Source organism: Mobula birostris, chromosome 16 (assembly GCF_030028105.1).
Source record: "Mobula birostris isolate sMobBir1 chromosome 16, sMobBir1.hap1, whole genome shotgun sequence".
Lineage (NCBI taxonomy): Eukaryota > Metazoa > Chordata > Chondrichthyes > Myliobatiformes > Myliobatidae > Mobula > Mobula birostris.
In genome coordinates this window covers 35,776,346-35,791,363 of record NC_092385.1, presented here as the reverse complement: position 1 = coordinate 35,791,363, position 15,018 = coordinate 35,776,346, and the positions used below count along the sequence as shown (strand labels likewise).

General features: G+C 39.7%; 1 protein-coding gene across 5 annotated transcripts in view; it reads left to right on the top strand.

Annotated features, from left to right (window-relative positions):
* Window positions 1-13,808, top strand: part of eogt (EGF domain-specific O-linked N-acetylglucosamine (GlcNAc) transferase) — a 41,500-nt gene extending 27,692 nt beyond the window's left edge. Inside the window, exons 15-18 of one of the 5 annotated variants that reach the window (XR_011889387.1) lie at window positions 4,191-4,310; window positions 4,960-5,062; window positions 5,288-5,582; window positions 8,372-8,451. Coding sequence is in view for 2 of the 5 variants with exons in the window: in XM_072280535.1 (XP_072136636.1) it covers window positions 4,191-4,310; window positions 4,960-5,062; window positions 8,372-8,518 (370 nt within the window). In the remaining 3 variants the exon portion in view is untranslated. Of the gene's footprint in view, window positions 1-4,190; window positions 4,311-4,959; window positions 5,063-5,287; window positions 5,583-8,371 lie in introns of all 5 variants that reach the window. The other 4 variants (XR_011889389.1, XR_011889388.1, XM_072280535.1 and 1 more) reach the window with 4 other exon arrangements.
* The last annotated feature ends 1,210 nt before the right edge of the window (window positions 13,809-15,018 follow it).

Here is a 15,018-nt window from a genome sequence, read left to right as displayed (position 1 = left end):
AAGTGGTTAATCAATTCTGTTTTACTACTTGTGCCACCGTGAATCCTGTATAATTAGAGTGCTGATGACTAATTTATAGAGTGGACCAAGATTAGTTGGGAAGGTACAGGAAAAATGTTCTTTAGTAGCTGAAGCTTTTCTAGGACACTATACTCAAAAAGTCACGTAGGGATTCACAGTGGGGAAAATGAAGAGGGAGTGAATCATGTAGCATCCTGTATATGTAAGCTGAAGTTTATGTGAGTAGTTACTGCTGCCAATGAAAATAAGTTACTATGATCGGGTGACTTAATTACCTCAGACTGCAAATACAAATGAACGAATGAATTTTGGTGTTCTAGAATTGGAAGCTCAGAAAAAAGTATTTACTATGTTGATGCACGAGGCCAAGTGGTTAAGGCGTTCGTCTAGTGATCTGAAGGTCGCTAGTTTGGGCCTCAGCTGTGGCAGCGTGTTTGTGTCCTTGAGCAAGGCACTTAACCACACATTGCTATAGTCTGTGCGAGGACTGGCGCCCCACACAGACTTCCAATCTGCACCTTGTAAGGCATGAAAATGCCCGAGGCAGGCGTCTGAGCATGGTCTGAGTCGACGTTCCCTCCCCTCCCATGTTGATGCAAATTTAGCTTCACTTTGGGGAAATGCCACCTTCAAATGGAAGGGAAAATTGTGAGTTGATGAAGGCATTTGGCACACCTAACTCTCTCCCATCATCTACAGTGCCTCACACACAAAATGCTGAAGGAACTCAGCAGATCAGACAGCAACAATGGAAAGGAATAGAGTCCAAGACCCTTCTTCAGGACTGGAAGGCGGGGGGGGGGGGGGAAGGCACCAGAATATAAAGGTGAGAGGAAGGATAGCTAGGAGGTGAGAGGAAGGATAGCTAGGAGGTGATAGGTGAAGCCAGGTAGGTAGGAAAAGTAAAGGGCTGCAGAGAAAGGAATCTGATAGGAGAGGAGAGTGGACCATCAGAGAAAGGGAAGGAGGAGGGGATCCAGGGAGAGGTGATAGGCAGGTGAGAAGAGGTAAGAGGCCAGAGTGGGGAAGAGAAGAAAAGGGGAGAGATTTTTAAAAAAATATCTTAAATCATTATCGGTAAAGGGGCATACTGCTACTTTTAACTGCCAATGAAATGCCTTCCACTTGTGATGTTGGTGAAGAATACGCCAGCTTTTGTCAGCAAAGCGTACTTGTGCTGTAAACCATGATGCTTAGGTTTACACAGGTAAAAAGATTCCTGATGATAAACACCAAGTTATCTATTTTGTAAATTTTCTATATTTCAGACAGTATTATACTGGCTGTAATTCTAGTATTCATTGTGATTACAACTGCTGGTGCACACTGGCTGAGAAATGTAAACTCAAAGGACGTTCGTGATATGAAAGAAAAGTTAGATGTTGCAGAGTTGGTGACTGGAGGGGGAGTGCTTTGAAGTCATTTCCACAAGTTCTTTCACTGTGTTTCAACTTAAAAAAACGTAATTAGGTATACAAACCACTCGAACTCTTGTGGAGCACAATTTATGGAGTTGACAAATTGTGATACTGTAAATTGTTTTTTACAATATCATCATTATTAATTCTTCCCCCTGATTAAATAATTTTCCATACCATCTGCTCCTATGCCTTGTTTGAAAATGCTGCTCTCCTGTTTTAAGAAAGATTACAATCACACAAACCATGCCTTTGTGTAAGTAGTCTTACTGGTACACTTTTTAAAAAAAAGTAGAAAGCAAAGTTTAAATATTACACCCACACATCACTGTTGTGCAATGAAGCCAAGATTTAGTGTGTCATTACAGTTGGCAACAAATTCGTGACATAATAATGCCATGCTTTATTGCCTGCAATCCCTTCCAGCCCTATAACTTTCCGCAATCACTGCACTCTTGGCCTCTTTTTGTATTCTGCATTTAATTAGGGCCATGCCTTCAGCTGCCTGGGTCCTAAGCTTTGAAAATCTGCCCCTCATTAAAAAGGTTTCATCCACCAATCTAAGTTCAGGAGCAAACAACATATGATTTGCCTCTGCTGAAGATTATGTTTGACCAACAATTCTGTCATTTCTCTTTGAGAATTCTCTCAAGCGATGTCATTGAGTCTTTCTCTGAACTCATCATCATCTTTGTAGCAGAGTTATTTGTTTCACTTGAGTCTTCAGTTCCAGCTGATTCTAGCTTACCTATAAGTTATGTCATCTGTGCTGGTCATACTGTCAAATTTCACTGACCTTATTCTCTTATTGTACAGCCTAAAAGCTAACATTGTTTTGCTCTTTATCTTAATACATTATCTGTAAAGGGGAAAACTACTCTTAACTGCCATTGACTGCCGAAACCTTTAATTTTAAACCTTCATATAGCGGAAGGTGGCCCAACATTATGTAACTTTACAGGATACCATTGTGTCTGGAAGTTCCCAGTACTTTTAGTGAATCAACTAATAAATAGCGTAGCTGTACACAAGGCACTGAAGCATGGCTTTCCCCAGCAAGACCAATTTTGTGCTTTAAGATGTCCGCAATACCCCAACCCCTACATATCTTGCATTTTGCAGAAAGAGAGTACATCTTTCTATTCCATTTGTGGTTCAATAATTGTTTTGAATCTAAATACCTGTGCAGGACGCCTATGGATTAAAACTTTCTTTCTTAGGAATCTTAGTTGAGATCTTTTATGACATGTTTTATAAGTAACTATAAAAACTTGCCACACTAAGTTGCACAGTGTACTTTAGCTCACACAGTGTAATTTCATTTCTTTAGCTGGCCCTTCCCTCCTTTGACCATCTACAGTTTATTACTGTGTGTAATTGGAAAGCCGGAAGGTCATGGTTGATGTGCCTTCCCAAATATGGCTCATGAGCTATTTATTTCTTTATTTGCCAAAGATGGTATAGCTGTGCACTCAGATGATAAGCAAACATAAGGGGATCTTAGCGGGCAAGTATTGGTCAAGGCAATAATGTAGTGGGCCTGTAAGCCAACTTCATTATGTAGTTATCTACCAGTCTGCATTCACCAGCATTTTTTATGTGTGTTGCTTGAATATCAGACTGCATGTTTTCTAATATAATAGCACTTCCCTGCTATAATATCTTCATGGAAAACTACTAGAACTTGATTTAAACAAATATTCAATAGCTAGGAGTGTTTTGCCTTGACTGTTAGTTCTCAATAGAAAGTTTGCTGAGTTTCATTTATCTTTGTGTAGGCCAAATAAAGTAATCCAGTGTGCATTCACACACTGTAATGACACACTAAGTTTCAATGTAAGGTCACATGTCATTTGAGAAAATTAAAATAGGTGGATAATAAAGAAGAGGCCATATTTTAGAGCCAGTGTTTTGAAATTGCATGTTTTTTTTTAATAAACTCGTTACTCCACTTGTTTTGTAAATTCAACTTATTCAATTAAAAAATGAAGCATGAAATTGATGGATTATGTAGCAAATTGTTTGGAGTGAACTGTGACACAGCATGTTCTGATTATGGCATCAACTTGTATTGAGTTTTCTTTCATTGTATTGTTCTTTATGAGTTTCATTCTCCAAAAAAAAGGCCTGCAATGCTATTCACAGAGGAATCATGATTAGTTTTTCAACACAGATCTTTTAAATAAGAGTTCATTATCTTCTTCAGTCCAACTTCACTTTGTAAGTGCAATTTTACGCAAATTTGTTTATCTTGTTTATTATTCCATTCACCTTAATCTTCCCAACGAGCAATCAACATGAACTACGTGGAGATATATTGAAATTATCGGACATATACTGAACTAACTGCTTATTTACCACACACACTGAAGGAAAATCAGAACAGTAAATTGTTTTGATACTGAACAGTATGCAGTTATAGAGAAATCTATGGCGAATAAAATCCATAACTTGCTTTATTTTGTTTGAAAATAACTCTGCAAAGTTCTCTACAGTGCTTAGCAACTGAGAATATTTGATGACATCAAATAACTATTACCAGTTAGTTAATGGTTTAAGTACTAGCATTAGATAGTTTATTACTTTGAGTTACTACAGCTTCGAAATCTATTTTTGTTTTCAATTGCCTTAGTACATTTAAAGATTAGTTTAAAAATAATTGAGTTTTGAAAGATTAATCTGCCTTAAACTGCTTATGTGTGGCTGTGATTAATTAAATTAACAGTATTTACTTTCTTTTTATTCTTCTAGAGACATTGGGTTTTCAGAGCAGCTAAAAATAACATACAATTCGGATATTTTTATCTCTATACATGGAGCTGGACTGACTCACCTGCTTTTTCTACCTGACTGGGCTGTCATTTTTGAACTGTACGTAACTTGTTTTTCCCCTCTCAGAAACTACTCTGCGGATGATGAACTTCAACATGCTCATATATCTTTTTTACATAATTTAACTGCACTATTTAACCTGCAAATATCAAAATTCTGTTACTGTTAAGAAGCACCTTGCGATTGAATGGTGTTGTGGAAAAATAGAGGCAAGTGGTAAATTATAAGGTTTGAATAATTTGATATCCTTGTCAGGTCAGTTGCAGTTCATTTAATTAAATTTGTTGCCCTCCTTTACTTGGATAGTTTACTCAATAGTTGACCACATGCTCAGAGTGACAGCAGTCCACCTGGACCTTTAAATGTGTGCTAAGACTTGGAGGTGCCTAAGCATTTTGTTTTGTAAATTACATAAGAATGTTTTCTGAAGCTTCACGAAACACATTTTTTAAAATGTTTGACCATTAATTTGCACATCTTCCTATTTTCTTAAAGAAAGGATCATAAAGCCAATGTTTAGAATCCCTACAAAGTCATCAAAGACGCTCAGTTGTTGGGCCTAACTCCTCTAACATGCTGCTGCATATGCCTAGTAATAATTGCACTTGAGAATGAATTATTTCTCGGCAATACACTGCATTTTCTAATTAGATAAAATGTTATATACTTACCAAATTTTTTTCTTCAGGTATAATTGTGAAGATGATCGTTGCTATTTGGATTTAGCTCGGCTTCGGGGAATACACTATATGACTTGGGAGAAAGCTGACAAAGTGATACCTCAAGATAAGGTTTGTGATCTTTTTAGACCAGAAGACATTGGAGCAGATAGGCCATTCGGCCCATCAAGTCTGTCCTCAATTTGTTCCAAAAGTTAGGTCTTCGATTATGATTTAAACTACTTGATTTATTGATTTACTTTGTGGAGCTTTAAGACTTCAATCAAACAATAAAGGAAAATAATCTATACCAAACTCAAATTAAAGTGGCTGAACTACGATTTACTGTTCACACAGGTGTTCGTATTCTGCCAAATGTTCACTGTTTACATCAGTGACCAGGAGGCGAAAAGGAAAGGCATCTTCCCAAGTTTGCCTGTGCTATGAAAATAGGTGTAAGGACATGTGATGAGGATATTGTGATTCTGCAATGAGATATCGATAGATGGGGTGAGAACCTGCCAAGAGTTTATATGGGAAAGTTTGAAGTCATGCTCTTTGGTAAGAGAAATCAAAAAGTGGATTATTATCTAAAAGAAGAGAGCCTGCAAATGACTGAGGTTGCAGTGTGTGGATCACTAGAGGTTACCAGGCAAGTCCCACAAGTGTTAAGAAACAAACAACATTTTGGCCTTTATTAGGTTAAGAATAATGCAGTTTTGTTAGTTGTATATGGTGTTCATGAGGTTACACCTGGAATGTTAAATGCTGTTCTGTTCCCTTAACCAAAAAATGATATAATGGCATTGATGGCAGTCCAAGGGAGATTCACCAGGCTAACTTATGATATATGAGGACTGTCCCATCAAGTAAGGCTGCATGGTTTGAATTTGTATTCTGTGGAGTTTAAAAGATTTGAAACATTTAAGATTCAAAGAGGCTTGACAGGCTAAATGCTAGCAAGTGTTCAGTTGTGGGAGAGTCATAAACTAGGAGACATAGTTATAGAATAACAGATGAACGGGCTAGTCATTTAAAACAGAAATGCAGAGAGAATAATTACTTTTCTTGGGAGTGGGGAGGGGGATACGGGGGGGGGGCAGTGATTCCCTGGAATTCTCTGCGCAGGAGGTGATTGAGGCCAGATCATTATAAGTATTTAAAGAAAGTATCAATAAATCTCTGAAAGATTGAGGATTGGAGGATGAAGTGAACTGGCACATAAAGAGGAGTTGAGGCCAGCATAGATCAGCCATATCAGCTGGAGGGCAGAATGGCCTACTCTGCCCCTATTTTCTGTAGTTTCATCTAGAATACATCTAAAACAGGGATTCCCAACCTTTTTTATGTTATGGATCCTTATCATTAACCAAGGGGTCCATAGACTCCCGTTTGGGAGCCCTTGATCTAAAATGGATAAGAACAAGGAAATAGTCCACTGATTTTTTTTTTATTTACAAAGTAATGTTATGAAAGGACATTCTTTAGAGAAAATGGAAACAAAGCTACTTGAAGTCTAATTAATGCAGCTTTCTGACGGTTTGAATTCTATTTAACTGCAATCTCAATTTTAATGGTTTTTCACAATGTGTACACTTGGGTCGCCAAGCCAAACTCTAATAGAACGTGAGGCACAGCTGGACCTGTTGATGCTGGTTGTTTTTTGTAGATCTCAGTCACCAATAAGAAAGCTATTTTAAAGTATTTCACTATTTTAATTTGTAAATAGAATGATGCAAATTTAATAATAAAAGTTTACAGCTCATTTTTTTAAGATAACTTTAAGTTCCTGTTTTCAAAATGCTCATGATTCCTCTGTGAAATTTTGTACATTGCCTCCATTTTCAAATAGGACAATGCACAATGTAGAAAATGACTAGTTGGTTATTTGAGCAGAACCAGATATGTTTCCAGCAGGAGCATAGTTACCTAATATTAACTATAGCTTCTTCCCCACATCATCACTCCTGCTGCCATATAATCTCCTGGGCAAAGCAACAAAAAAGAGAATAAAATGGTGTGATTAATGAAAAAGAAATCCTGGAGAATTAATTTCCAATTTTCCTCAGATAATTGAAATCCCATTGGAGAAGATATCGACCGAATGCTTTCTACGAGTCCTATCTGTAAAAATGTGGTATTTAACCCAGTTGAAGAAGGTCCAGCTTCCTCTTGAAGTGGTATAAGGAGTCAGCAAGGATCACATTGCCTGGCAATATATTGTGGAGACTTGGTATTCTTTGGGCAAGGCCAGGCATATTGTCTTTTCGTACCCCTAAATGATTTAAACTTGTTCCCCTCTGTTGCTCATTAATCTATTGAACTGCAATAATCAAATGTTTGCTAGAGAGAGATACATAGAAACATAGAAAATAGGTGCAGGAGTAGGTCATTCGGCCCTTCGAGCCTGCACCGCCATTCATTATGATCATGGCTGATCATCCAACTCAGAACCCCGCCCCAGCCTTCCTTCCATACCCCCTGACGCCCGTAGCCACAAGGGCCATATCTAACTCCCTCTTAAATATAGCCAATGAACTGGCCTCAACTGTTTCCTGTGGCAGAGAATTCCACAGATTCACCACTCTCTGTGTGAAGAAGTTTTTCCTAATCTCGGTCCTAAAAGGCTTCCCCTCTGTCCTCAAACTGTGGCCCCTCATTCTGGACTTCCCCAACATCGGGAATAATCTTCCTGCATCTAGCCTGTCCAATCCCTTTAGGATCTTATACGTTTCAATCAGATCCCCCCTCAATCTTCTAAATTCCAACGAGTACAAGCCCAGTTCATCCAGTCTTTCTTCATATGAAAGTCCTGCCATCCCAGGAATCAATCTGGTGAACCTTCTTTGTACTCCCTCTATGGCAAGGATGTCTTTCCTCAGATTAGGGGACCAAAACTGCACACAATACTCCAGGTGTGGTCTCACCAAGGCCTTGTACAACTGCAGTAGTACCTCCCTGCTCCTGTACTCGAATCCTCTTGCTATAAATGCCAGCATACCATTCGCCTTTTTCACCGCCTGCTGTACCTGCATACCCACTTTCAATGACTGGTGTATGATGACACCCAGGTCTCGTTGCACCTCCCCTTTTCCTAATCGGCCACCATTCAGATAATAATCTGTTTTCCTATTTTTGCCACCAAAGTGGATAACTTCACATTTATCCACATTAAATTGCATCTGCCATGAACTTGCCCACTCACCCAACCTATCCAAGTCACCCTGCATCCTCTTAGCATCCTCCTCACAGATCTCACTGAAGTATTTCCACTTTATGCTGTGATGGAAATAAAATATGGCAATTATTTGCATTGTCTTTGAATTATCTTGTCAATGTTTACATTTGTAGTTTTTTGTTGTGTTTGTCAAATTCTCGGGATGGAGAAATTAAACAGTTTTTCCTCATTTTAATTGTACACGATCTTTTTCCTTCATGCAGGGACATCATCCAACACTTGGGGATCATCCGAAGTTTACTAACTATTCTTTTGACGTGACCGAATTTATGCGTCTGGTGATGTCTGCTGCACAGAAAGTAACACGGCATCCGAAATGGCCTTTCACACAGTATCACAATGAATTATGACAAAATGTGGAAGTTATGTTTTGTTGGCGAATTTTAAAATGACTGATCACTTTTTAGATACACTTGTGAAGACGGATGAGATTTTCTTATTGTTAGATGTACTGTATTAAATACATTTCTTGTGTGTAAGATATTCATAGTCAGAATCAAATCTCTCTGAAAGTAGGCCAGTTCTTTAAGTATCAGGTTGTACCATTAGATATTAGAATTTTAAGTGTAAACCTGTTTGCAGTATGTAGTATTGATTTGATTTGATTTGTTTTTATGCACTCCCCTCCATTTTTCTATATTAATACATCCAAAGGAGTTTGTTATTGTCTGGATATTCTGCTGCTCATTTTGAATGAAACAAGTAATTATTGATAATCAAAGTCATAGGTCAATGTGGTTTTGAGGAAGGTCTTAATGAGAGAAAGAGATTTGGAATTTTTAAGGAGGGAATTTCAAAGAATGGGAATGATGACAAAAGACATGACTATGTGATTGGGGTGGGTAAGGCTGTCAGGGAGTAGTTTTTTTTTGTTTGCAAAGACCAGTGTAATAGGAACAGTCTGTTCTGCAACAAGTCAGAAGGATAAGGTTAGCTATGTTCATGAAACAATTTAAACAAAAGGGAGATTGTTTGAGAAATCGAAAGACTGTGAAGTTAAGGAAGGGGTGGTGGTGGGGACTGTTACAGAATACTAAATAGGGATAAGATGAGGTAGCATTTTCAGAGAATTGCAAATGACTTCAAGAGTGAAAAAGGATCTAGTGCTTTCCTGGCATATATGACAAATAAACTCTTCTCAGGCCTCCTTAATACCTGTACCCGGCTGGAAACCCGAGGAGAGTTTATTTGACTTGGAGAGCTTTGAAATACCTCAGTCTGGAAATGACCAAGAACAGGATTAGAAATGAAGCCGTAGATGACCTTCAGCAGATGAATGTTGATGGGCACAGGGATGCTACAGGTAATGCTACTACATTTCCAAGGTTCAATCCTGATTTCTGACATTTGTCTGTGTGGAGTTTGCATGTTCTCCTGTCGACTGTGTGCATATTCCTTGAGTGCTCTAGTTTCATCCCATGTCCCGAACATGAGTGTGGTAGGTTAATTGTTTTCCATAAATTGCCCACACTATTGGTAAGAGAGTCATGCTGATCATGATGGAGTTAATGGAAATATAAGAGGGAAAAGAGTACAGGGAAATATGTGGGGGATGGGACTGGTTGGAATGCTCTGAGAGCTGGCGTAGACTTGGAAGCAGCCACGTAGCTATAATGGTTGGAGGTAAGAAGTATTCCTAGCTTGGTGGTGTAGTGGCATCCACACTGGACTTCGAGGCGAGTGGTCCTGGGTTCAAATCCGGCCGGCTCCTTGCACGCTTTCCATCCATGCTGGGTTGAGCGTTGAGCTAGCAACTTCACCTCGTTACAAGCAGATAAATGCTAAAGAAATGGCAGACTTGCCACCCGATGTGCCACAAGGCACAGAGAGAAACATCAAAAAGTATTTAGTCATCTGACTGGGACAGAGGTAGAATTGGTGATCGTTTGAGGAATAGGATGCAAAGATGATTGTTACAATCTTGTCATCATTTAGCTAATTCCAAAAGGGGGTTTGTTTAAATTACTTAAGAGCACAGGGTCGAAATAGCAGTGGAAATTCGTGGCTGAATGTCATCAGTATATACTTAGAAACCAAAACCATATTTAGTGGAATCTGGTTAACTGGGGCAATAGTTAATTTGGGAGAACTCCTAAAGAACAAAAACTGAATGAAGAAAATAGCCAGGATGTGCTGCTTAATTGGTGTAGGAGACTGTTGCCATATAGTTTCTAACTAGCAGCAGTTGAGTGCACTTGCGTAGTTGTTAGACACTACACTGTGCTTAGAGCGATAACTTTAAATAGTGTCAGTTATGTGTGCTTGTGTTCAAAAAGCAGTGATTTTTCTCACTGATTGTTGGAGAGAGATCAGCAGTAAGACAATTCAGAATGGTTGTGCTCACCGCGGTTTCAAGCTTTCAGGCTTAGAGATGCTAGAAACAGCCGGGAGTGAGTTAGGAATTATGAAGGTTATCAACAATCACCGTGAATGTTACAACTAAGTCTACTATCTGCACTAGGTGTCTACAGTAATTTTGTTCATTTACAGTCAATCAAAAGGGATTACTTCCTCTGATAACTATTAGGAATTAATTCAAGTTTTATAGTAATGTAGAGGTATTGGTAGTGTTCTTATTTGTTCTGTATTTAATTTAAATACAAAAATGTTTACCGAGTTAAACAGTAGTTTATCTTTTTTATACTTTTTAACCATTTCCAGGAGATCTTGGGTGTTTGGTGCAGCCACTTAATTGGTCCTAATGTGCCCCAGTTAACTGGAATTTACTGTAATGTGGTTTATATGACCAAGAGGAAGGAAATGAAGCACTAACGATAATTCCAAAGGGAGATTGAGAGCTGTCTGGAAATGAAAATTGAAGCTCTTGCTAGATACATGAATGGAGTTAGGTCAAGGCAGTTCCACTCATCTGAACTTTAGAAAAGAAGTTTCACAGAAAGATTTACTTAGCTGTGGCAATGGTGCTGCAATATCTCCTGCATTTTCTTTTTTTTGAGATTTCTAGCATTAACTGTCTTTTCATTTTCAGAATAATGAATTGAATGAATTGACTTTATTACTTACATCTTTCACATACATGAGGAGTAAAAATCTTTACGTTACGTCTCTGTCTAAATGTGCAATGTGTAATCATAGTAATTTATAATAAATAGAACAGTCAATGTAATATAGAGTATACTCAAATCAGTGTGAATTAAGCAGTCTGATGGCCTGGTGGAAGAAGCTGTCCCAGAGCCTGTTGGTCCTGGCTTTTATGTTGTGGTACCACTTCCCGGATGGTAGCAGCTGGAATAGATTGTGTTTGGGATGGCTCGGGTCCCCAGTGATCCTTCAGGCCCTTTTCTCACACCTGTCTTTGTAAAATGTCCTGAATCATGGGAAGTTCACAACTACAGATGCACTGGGCTGTCTGCACCACTCTCTGCAGAGTCCTGTGAGTAAGGGAGGTACAGTTCCCATACCGGGCAGTGATGCTCTCAATTGTACCCCTTTAGAAAGTTCTTAGGATTTGGGGGGCCCATACCGAACTTCCTCATCTGTCTGAGGTGAAAGAGGCGCTGTTGTGCCTTTTCTACCACGCAGCTGGTATGTACAGACCATGTGAAATCCTTGGTGATGTGGATGCCGAGGAACTTGAAACTGTTTACCCTCTCAATCCCAGATCCATTGATATCAATAGCGGTTAGCCCGTCTCCATTCCTCCTCTAATCCACAACCAGCACTTCTGTTTTTGCAACATTGAGGGAGAGGTTGTTTTTTTGACACTACTGTGTCGGAGAGATGACTTCTTCCCTGTAGGCCACCTTGTTATTGTTTGAGATAAGGCTAATCAATGTAGTGTCATTGGCAAATTTAATTAGCAGATTGGAGCTGTGGGTGGCGATACAGTCATGGGTATACAGGGACTAAAGGAGGGGACCCAGTACGCAGCCCTGAGGGGCTCCTGTATTGAGAGTCAGAGGGTTGGAGGTGAATGCTGAAGGTTGGAGGTCTTACAGCCTGCTGGCTATCTGACAGGAAGTCCAGGATCCAGCTGGCACAAGGCAGGGTCAAGGCCGAGGTCTCTGAGCTTCTTGTCAAGCCTGGATGGAACTATGGTGTTGAATGCTGAACTGTAGTCCAAGAACAGCATTCTCACATCTTTCTTCTCCAGATGTGTAAGGATTGTATGTAGAGCAGTGGCTATTGCATCATCTGTTGGATCGGTTGTGTCAGTAGAGGAATTGTAGGGGGTTCATTTTGGGTGGTAGCATGCTGCAGGTGTAGTCCTTGACCAGCCTCTCAAAGCATTTGCTTATTGTTGAGGTGAGTGCAACAGGAGGTCAGCTGCTCAGGCTGTTACCTTGGGCTTTTTTGGTACAGGGACAATGATGGATAATTTGAAGCAGGAGGGTATTCTACACTGGGAGAGGGAGAGATTAAAAATGTCAGTAAACACACCTGCCAGTTGTGCTGCGCACATCCTGAGTACCTTAAAGCGAGATCAAATCAAGTTTAATTGTTATTCACGCCATACATGGATCCAGCCAAACGTGACAGTGTGCTCCTCTGGGGCCAAGGTACAAAAACATATACAGTAAAAATAACGAGAAAGGGGAAAAAACAGTCACGTAAGTCGTAAGAAAACACAAGACCCTGAGCGACAAGTCCCACATGTGAAATAATCATGAGAATGCAGGTTGCAAATTTAAACCTACTTTATCTTAGCCAAACTTATTTGACATTTTAATGTATCAGACAGTCTAATGTCATGACCAATCTTTGATTCAGATTTATGACCTTCAGTGCTAAGACAGTTCACCCTTCCAACCTATCATTCCATTCTACAAAAACAAAAACAACAGATATTCTGCAGATGCTGGAAATTCAAGCAACACACATCAAAGTTGCTGGTGAACGCAGCAGGCCAGGCAGTATCTCTAGGAAGAGGTACAGTCGACGTTTCAGGCCGAGTCCCTTCGTCAGGACTAACTGAAGGAAGAGTTGGTGAGAGACAATTCTGTTTTCTTAAATCCACTCCCTCATCAAGTGCAGGAGCCCATTGCATTAGTTTGTCTAACACTTCAACTGCTTGTTTACCTGACCTGGTTCTGTTCTTCCCATCCCCCAACCCATTCTCTTGCCCATATTGATTATTACTAAGATTCCACAAATGTTATCCTTTCTTTTCCCAGTACTCTCAAATCAATTTATGGATAAGTTCCACCTTCTGCTTTCTACCATGTATCTTCATGAATCCCAAACCAGAATATTTCCAAACTAGTCAGTGCCCACTACAGCACTATTCCCTCTAAACCGCAGAGATGCGTGGCCTCGCAGTAACTGAAATACTCCCATGCACATAGCCTTTGTTGCCACGCAGCTAGAATTTTCTTTTATATAATGTTTATTAAAGTGCTGTGCAGTCTTCAGGCCTTGTAAAAAAAATATTCCTGCTCAGAGCAATGGTTGGTCCACACGGCTATATAAAAACAGAGGGAACATTGCTCTACAGCATCATTGGAAAGAGAAGTTGCATTATTTATTTTAGGTTGGAGACCATTCTTCAGATCTGTGCATTATTCTGCTGATTATGATTATTTTTTGTTTCTCATGTTCTATATTTTCTGGAGATTTAGAAGATTTATAAGCATGTTTGAAATCACAAAGCCAAAAGTGGCTAGTAGATTTATAAATAATGGAACAGTATCTTTATAAATAAACTTCCACTTTTTATCAAACTCTTGCAACATGTGGTCATTTATTTTTAATATCAGTGCTTAGGACGTTATACACAGAAAAGTCTACAAAGCCTGTTACAATCAAGAGTATCAAAATAATGTGATCATCCTCCTCATCTGAGACTCTTCAACCCATAGAATAGCTTCTTATTTCTGCCAACCATTACATTCCTCCCTTTTCAATCAGAGAAACTAAAATAATATCAATCAATAAGGTGTGTTCTGATTTGGAGATATGCAAACTGGTTAATGTGACAGAGAATTTAAGCTGCTGGGTCAAGTAAAATGCATTTCTCCACCAATAGCTATGAGCCAGCATGATTAGGTGCATGTCGTGGGATTATTTGCAATCTCCCACTGACTGGATCTGATCCTATACTTGCTCCCTGGCCATGGATTCTGATCTCATGACTGACCTATCCTGCTGCCATCCAAGCCCACTTGTTTTCCCCTACTGGCCATGTGAAGCTCCTTGCCTTTTAATCCTTCCGACCTCTGAATACCTTCCTTCCCATTAGAGATTTCAATTGTCCCCTTTATTTAGTTCAATTCTCTAAACCCATCAGTCTCCAATTCCCCCACCCCTGACCTCTGCAATCCCAATTTATATTCCCAATTCCCAAGCTCCAAACTGCTTATCAACCTCTGAACCCCACAACCTTCCTGAACTCTGGCCCACATACCCCAGCCTTCAACCCCAACCTAACATCCATTCTCCTGGCTTCTGACCACTTGCTCCTCTGGCCTCGGGCTTCTCCTTCGCCCAGCCAGATGATCCCTTCACCCACTCCCAACAGATGGTCTGAGAAAGAAATCTGTTCTTAGTTTGTCCATCCTGAGATGACCATCTCCTCACTACTCACCCCAGTCCTGCACCCAGCTTCCTGCAAAATCAGGGCCAATGCCAATGGGAATGGCATATGATTATACACATAGCAGTGTGACTGAGAAGTCCTCATGGAAGAGAATCTTTCACATTCCATCAGAACAATGCAACTATTGAGCTCTGAAATGGCCTTTTAACCTTCTGGTCTCTGAGGTCAACACAAGAAGATAAGTTGTATGTCTTGCATGCTTTTATCAGTGGACACACTGAGTGTAAGAATCAGGAAGCCATGTGGCAGCTGCATAAAAATATTGGTTAGTCTTCATTTGGAGGCTTGTGTTCG